General features: G+C 33.5%; 1 protein-coding gene across 1 annotated transcript; it reads left to right on the forward strand.

The window, feature by feature from the left end:
* The first annotated feature begins 731 nt into the window (after positions 1 to 731).
* Positions 732 to 1,959, forward strand: LOC110778327 (mitogen-activated protein kinase kinase kinase 20-like). The gene has a single exon (XM_021982893.2). The coding sequence runs from the start codon at positions 807 to 809 to the stop codon at positions 1,806 to 1,808; it is 1,002 nt and encodes a 333-aa protein (XP_021838585.1). The 5' UTR covers positions 732 to 806; the 3' UTR covers positions 1,809 to 1,959.
* Positions 1,960 to 8,204: the final 6,245 nt, after the last annotated feature.

Here is an 8,204-nt window from a genome sequence, read left to right on the forward strand (position 1 = left end):
TTGACACATTGTTATAACCACGTCCAAGAAAAATAAGGTTTGATGACATATATTATTCGTGATCTAATAGCGCGAACGTATGAATAATCAGTTTTATAGGCCCATATTATTTTTTGTTATCTCCTAATGTAGACGTATGAATAATCAGCTTTGTAAGCTCATATTATCGATCAATTTATTAGGTGCATAGTACTTTGGTATAATTAATACACTCGTTACATTTAAGTAATCAACGTTATTATGGTTTACCAAACCACTTCTAATGGTTCGAAAATGAAACACATATACTCACATGAAAAAGGAATATCCTAGAGTGAAAATGAGTGATAAATAGAGCAAATCTTGATAGGAAATTGATGATGAGTTGGTTGAACCCAATATAAAAAATATAGACGTCGTTTCACAATAAGAACCACAAATAGAAAGGCGTGTGAGAGTTCAACAAAAAAAAGGAAAGAAGAATAAGAAGAGTAGGAGTAAAGTGTCAACCATGTTAACCACGTTTCTTTTTTATTCCCTTTTTACCCCTCTCCACACGCCTCTCTTCACTAGTGTTTGTGCCGTCCGCCGATATTTCCTTGATTATCACGTGCATCATTCCCCCCCTCACCAAATTCATTTAACCGATTTCTTTTTCCCCTTTACCAAAATTAAAATTAAAATTAAAAATCAATTTAAAATTAAAAGTCCTTCTTCACACCAAACTCCACCCCTATATAAACACAACTTTCCTTTCTCTCTCTCCAAAGAAAACAGAGAAAATTTCTACTTAAAATAACCAAAGAAAGAAAAAAGAAAAAGCTCCAATGGAGTGGGTTAGAGGTGAGATTATAGGAAGGGGAAGCTTTGGTACAGTTAGTTTAGCAATTCCCAAATCAAATTCAAACAAATATGTTGTTAAATCGGCGGAACTTTCCAATTCTTTCTCTCTCAAAAACGAGAAAGAAATTCTTTCGGAGTTGAATCACCCAAACATTGTTCGATATTTGGGGGATTCTTTGAGTTTAGAGAAGGGTACACAGTTCTACAATCTATTCTTGGAGTATGCGACTAAAGGAAGTATAGCTGATCAACTTAAAGTTTCCGGTGGGAGATTCGAGTTTTCAGATGTGAAAAGGTATACCAAGTCCGTATTGAAGGGACTCTGTCATATTCATGAGAGTGGGTTTGTTCATTGCGATATTAAGCTTCAAAACGTTCTTCTTTTTCAAGATGGTACCGCGAAAATTGCTGATTTTGGATTAGCGAGGAGGGTTTCTGATGAGTTTGGGGAGCAATTGAGGGGAACTCCACTTTATATGTCGCCGGAGATTGTTTCCGGTGAGAAAGTTGAGTCTCCGGCGGATGTGTGGGCGCTTGGTTGTGCGGTTGTTGAGATGGTTACAGGTAAACCGGTGTGGGATTTGTTGCCGGAAAGTGATGTCAGCGCTTTGCTATACCGAATTGCGGTTGGCGGGGAATCTCCGAAGATTCCCGGGAATTTGTGCTCTGAAGGAAAAGATTTTCTTGGGAAGTGTTTTGTAAAAAATCCTAATGAGAGATGGACGGCCCAGATGTTGTTGGATCATCCATTTGTTTCCGGGTTGAAAGATGAACGGCCTTCTGTGTCTCCTAAATGCCCGTTTGAGTTCCCTGATTGGCAATCGAATTCGTGTTCGGATTCGGAATCAGTATCATCTTTCGGGTTTTCAGAAGATTGTTGTTGGGCTTCATCTTGGAGCCCCGTTTCACGTACATTAGACGAAGAATTGATTTCTAATCGGATACCCAATTGGAATGATTCGGATGATTGGGTTACCGTTAGATAATTTTTTGTCAATAATTAGGATTTTTTAGGGTTTATATTTTCATTAGAACATGAGCCGTCAGATCATGTTTTTTTATTTGATCAGGATGGTAACAAATTCTTTCTTTATCAAATGTCATGTTGTACATATAAAACAAACAGGTTTCTTTACACATTCTTTCTCCTTAATTCTTAGTTGTCCATTTTTATAATCTAAATTTCGTCTATCACATATTCACTTCATCAAGACAAATTTTAAAGATGTTTTACGTAATATCTCATTCGTTTCAAATTAGCCGTCATAACAATTTAACTTCTGTTGTAGTTATATAATTTGACCTTATAGTATATTTTTACCAACTAGGTGTATTTTATTAACAAAATTGTGCGTTAGTATTGATAACAACGGAAATCAAATTTACAAAGTACATTTAATTTGGAACAGTGGCAGTTGTAGATAGTTTACATTTTGTTCACTTTAATAGTAATACTTTTGATTATAAATAAGGTTTTTGTTTTAATTTGGAACAGAGGTAGTACTTCGTTGTCTACCAGCGACAACCGAGTCAAATCATAGAATTTGATTGTGGTAACAATTTTATAATAACACAAGATAGAATGATTGATTAGATACAGTTGTAAATTGTAATTGTGAAATAGACAAGTAGAAAAACGAGTTATGGTCCAAAAGGCCTAAAATTAAGTGGGGAATTGCTTGCAACTCGTTCACAAACAGTGAAATAATTAATGTGAAATTAAAAATGATTAAGTAAGATGAATTGTCAAGGTCATGATCCAGCTCGTGGCTCACTTCACCCCTCCACTGTCACCATCATCCTCCAACTCTATACTCCGTACATTGCAACCGACGCTATTTTTTTAATTATTGATATACTTATGCCTAAAATGTGAAATTTAGTTATATAAAAAGTATATATTCGGATCGAATTAGGATCTCAATAATTATAATTATCTATTTAATGACTATTTAATCTTGTTCATCGAAATTTGATTAGACATAAGGATCTCGTGGTCAAATTTATTTTAATATGTATATAGTAGGATTTTGGAATCATAGATGAATATGATGTCAAAGATAATATGTTTTGGTCCCATTGTCAGATCTAAGAAAATGAAAGGATTTCTAGATGATTTGGTAAGCACTCGAACTCAGTGGTTAAATTTGCAATTTGTCACACCCTCACCAGAAACCATATATGTATTGTTATATTTAGACATTGTTTTTTTGGGATGGAGTGAATCTTAATTGAATGGAATATATTGTAGTTGAACTAAATATGAATGAATTCCAAAGAAAAAAAAATCTCCAAAAGCATGGGGTTTTATTGGCTTCATAACTTTAGAGTAAAATGGACAAATAAAAAGTAGTACTCTCTTCGTATCTTTTTAATAGATACAGAGGGAATACTTCGTACAGTACTAGTTTTCCACCAAGTATTATGAATCGAGACTAACATACGTAGTATTATTTAGGTAGGAGCAAATGGAGAGAAAGATAGGAAAGGGAAAAGCTAGGGAGGGAAATTGTTCCCCCTTCCTCTTTAGTAAATATTATCCCTCTAAAATTGGAGAAATTTGGAGGGAAAATTAGTGTTATTGGCCAAGGAGATGCCCAGAGTATTCACATGATTTTGAAATTATTTTATAAAAAAAATTCACTGACATATACTGTAAATTTCATTATAAGGAGAATTACGTATGCAGTATATTGTTTAAGAACTAGAACTGCTAACGAACTTTTTGTGTAATTTACTTGATTTGTATAAGATTCAATTTTTTGTTATTCACTTATACGAAATACTCCCTCTGTATTTTATTAGGAGCCACTTACCATTTTCGGCCGTATTTTATTTGGAATCACACTTACCATTTCCGACCGTATTTTATTAGGAGTCACACTTACCATTTCCGGTCGTATCTAATTTACCCTAGCTATGACCCACCACTACATTAAACAATTAACTTCAGAGCATGTACATTGGGGCTCTTGGAGTGGCTCTCCAAGTAGCTCTCCAAGTAGCTCTCCAACAAGAACTATCTCTTGGCCAACATTGGGGCTCTTGAGTGGTTCTTGAGGGGCTCTTGAGTAGCTCTTCATAGAGAACTACTTCAAGGTAGCTCTTGCATGCCCAAGAGCCATTCAAGAGTTGATTCTTGTTGAAAAGTGGGGAGTAACTTTGAAAATTGGATTGTAACTTTGGTTAAAAACACAATTAATTGTGGACCACCAAATAGTAAAAATAATAATGAAGAGCTCATTTGAGGAACCAACCAATGTTGGGTGTTTTTGAGAATGAATTCTTGAGTGTGTCTTATAGAGAGATAATGGTAGAGAGAGAGAGAGAGAGGGGAGAGTCCTCCAAGAGCTCTTTTGAAGAGTCAACCAATGTACATACTACCCCCACCCCCACCCTTCCGAAACTTAATGGTCCCCACTTGTTTTACTTGATTAAAATATGTACCCCGAGCCCATTTTCTTTATTATTTTATTTCATTCAACTATTCTTCTTTAATACTCGTGCCCGGTAATATGTGACTCCTATTTAAATACAGAGGGAGTACCTTATCAGAAATTTCTTAAATTAATAATTATACGTTTTTATTTGATAGAAATTAAAAATTATACCTTGGGTTACAAACTTACAAACCTTAGGAGGGGGGAGGGGGGCATATTAAGCCAGTTAGTAAATTAAGTACAATATTTATTTTTTTCCTGTTTTCTATTACATTTTTTTTAACAATTTCATGTAAGGTTTGAATAACTGTGAAAAAAATATTACTTATATATACATATATATATATATATATATATATATTAATATTATTAATAATAATAAAAAATATATAAATACTTATACTTAATCCGTTCCGGAAATATCGCATCATAGTTGACTTTTACTCCTTTAACCATTACTTTGACTCTTAATATCTCAAATCATGTGCAAGTAAAAATTATAAAAATTAATATTTAGAATATATATATCGATACGAATCTAACATGACTCCACATGACTAAAATTTCCTAAAGTACGAATCACAAAAAATGGCCAAAGTCGTAGTGTGAATAGTGTAAAAAATAAATGGTGCAATATTTCCGGAACGGAGGAAGTATATGATTTGAGTATATAAAGAAAAATGAAAAAATGTTAAAATAAATGGTTACTCAAACAATGGACATTAAATTGTGAACATTGATAGCGTATATTCTTTTTTGATTGATTTAAAGTCATAATTAAGTTGATGAATTGGAGTGGTGGTTAAAACTTTACATCAATGAAAGCAAGATCATGAGTTCGAGCATCGTTACCAAAAAGACCACTTTGATTGCTAAATTAATTGGTTCCATTGCTTAACTAATTGATTTCATTCCTTAACTAATTAGTTTTATTATTTAACTAATTAGTTTCAGTGCTTAATAATTGGTTCAATTACTTAACTAATTTATTCAATTACTTAACTAATTTATTCAATTGTTTAACTAACTGGTTCCCTTTGTTAACTTATATGACGCCAAAGTGGTATTTTGTGTAAGACAATCTTATATAAAAATGTATACGTGAAGAGATATCATGCATTGCCTTCAAGATTTAATAATATATATATATATATATATATATATATATATATATATATATATATATATGAAACTCACCTTCCCTTTCCTTCTTTCTCCTCCCCTTCTTTCTCTCCCTCAGTTTGTCTCCCATTCGTTCTCTTCCCTAGTTTCCCTTTTGTCTTGCTATTCAAACACACTATGAATCTAGAGAAAACAAATTTTACTGTTTCATCAAATGGTCTCCCAATTCTCGCAAACTCGAAGCATTTTATCTTCTTGTTATCAGTAGGAGTGGTAGTGTACGTGAAGGGAAAAATAAAAAGAATCCCCCTCATTCTTAATGGATACAACAATAACAACCTACAGTCCTAATTGAGTAGTTGTGTCTATACATCCTAAGGTCCTAAAGTCTTGACAAAGTATAAACAAACACAAGTTGACTATTTGGATAATGTTCTTTTAAACTAGGAGTGCCCCGTTTGAATATATTTTAATTAGGTTGTTGTTTGAGTCCACATCTAGAAACATCTATTATTTAAGTTATCCTTATACCAATGAAGTGTTAATTATTTAATCCAGTGTGTACGATATATCTCATGATCTATTTCGGAAATTAGAAAGTACTTTAAGGGGGTGTTTGTTTGGGAGATAAGAGGGTATGTATAAGGGTAAGGGACTACAAACACCCCTTATAATCTTATACGCGGTGAGGGTGTGGTATAAGGGAAGGGATAAAAAATAAATCGAAAAATAATTATTTGACCTTAATGAAAAACGATAAGCTAGAAATGAGAGATTAAGAAAGTTAGTAAGAGCATTATATTTAAATAATTTTTCCACTTATCCCAATCTTACTCTCATTTCATGGGAAAACACTTACTCTATGTTTATCCGCTCATTAATTCAATATCCTTATACTAAACGACCCCTAAGAATTAAGAGGTGCCTTTGATTTATTTCATTCTCACATTTATCTTATAACTTGTTCAATTCACTACAAATGCATACATTCAGCACTTATTGATGGATTGATTGACTAACTTAAACTAGAATGGTTTTTATTGTGTTATTCCTATTAACTACAAACACAAATGAGATAGCCATCGATCATCTTGAATTCCAAATCCACAAACACAAATTAGAAAATGAGTAATAAAGAAAATGAATTTGGTAAATGGAATCTAAGTATCTAACCAACCAACCCTTATTGCCGCCCAATCATGACATTCATTCTATTCTATCTTCTGAACATACAACCTGGCATATATTCCGTACTACTAGTCTACTACTACTACTACTACACTAGTACAGTACCACCTAAAGTGACAGCTTCCAAGGTGTGGGCAAACACCCTTACACATCGGATCCAGCAGATTACACCATTTATTTTTAGGTGTTTTCATTTCTTACGGAGTACGGGATACGGAATACTTATTTAGGGAATAGTCATTTGCTAAAATTCGTTGTTGGGGCCGTAACTAATTCAACCAACTGCCATTGGATGTCAGTGGCGGAGACTGGGGTGTCAATGGTGGACTGCCGACTACCTCATTTTGTAAAAAAAAGTGTTTATACCTTATACTTTGTATTTATTAGAAATAATAAATTTGTACGAACTAAATAACTGTTTTACTAACATGTTTGACACTCAAATTCAAAATCCTAACTCCGTCAATGGTTGACATGATGTGCAATATTGTTGAACATTTTGTAGAGAGTGTTTTTGATTTGTAATTTGCATCAACGTACTTAATTATTGTCCTATCGACTTATAGATTAATTATTGTCTTATTGACTTATATATAGAGGATGACACACGTACGTATAATGATTGGACTTGGTTGTTACTCCCTCCGTATTTATTTAAGAGATACACTTGGCCGGACACGAGTATTAAGAAAAAGAATTGAATGAAATTAAATAATAAAACAAGTGGGGTTGGGTAGATATTTTAATAAGTAAACAAGTGGGGACCATGTCATTTTGGGGTGGAAGGTGGGGTGGGTTTCTGAAATTATTTGTTTAATAGGTGGTGGGTCTTAAGGTAAATTAGATGTATTATTTAATTAAATGGTTGGGTTGATAAGTTATAAAATATAGCAAGTGTATCTCTTAAATAAATACGATCGGAAAAGACAAGTGTATCCCTTAAATAAATACGGAGGAGTAGTAAATTGGGTGAGATCGGTGGCACCCAAAACTCAACGGTTATGGTTTACAGAGTGTTAATGACGATCGACTTAGAGCAAGTGTACGTTCCAAGTTGCAAGTTGCAAGTAGCAGCCTCATTAAAAGAGAGAAATAAAGAAAAGGATCAAAGGAAGAAACAGGCAAGGCAACAAAGCAATAAAAAAAGAGAGCTGCAAATGCAATGTAATTGCAATGCTGCATGCCAATTTGCCAAAAAGAGACTGCAAAAAATAATGTTATGTTGCTGAAAGCCTTGAGGCTTGGAAATTGACAGATTATCATAATTTATGATTACTACTACTTTCCAGTCAACTTGAAAAGTGGGTCCCAGCGCCGCAACTTCCCGAGTGCCTCACTTTCTCATGCGATTACTGTTTTGCGCAGAGAAAACCCCCGCCCTTACTCTTTCTTCTCAACTTGCACTGTTTTTCTCCTCCCAACTGGGTAACTACTCTCTCCGTTTCTAAATATATATGACGATTCTATCCCTTAAACTCAACTTTAAAATTTAGACCCTGTTATATTTCCTTCGTTCTTTTTTAAATAACGCAATTATTTAAGCACCTTTGTCAATACACGATTTCAAATTATAAAAAGCTGGATATTTATAAAATAATTTATTGAGACGAATCTAATAAGATCACATACGAC

The sequence above is a fragment of the Spinacia oleracea genome, chromosome 3 (genome assembly GCF_020520425.1).
Source record: "Spinacia oleracea cultivar Varoflay chromosome 3, BTI_SOV_V1, whole genome shotgun sequence".
NCBI classification, from domain to species: domain Eukaryota; kingdom Viridiplantae; phylum Streptophyta; class Magnoliopsida; order Caryophyllales; family Amaranthaceae; genus Spinacia; species Spinacia oleracea.

Excerpts from the sequence above, each read along its gene's own strand:
- LOC110778327 (XM_021982893.2), top strand. The coding sequence starts at position 807 with ATGGAGTGGGTTAGAGGTGAGATTATAGGAAGGGGAAGCTTTGGTACA.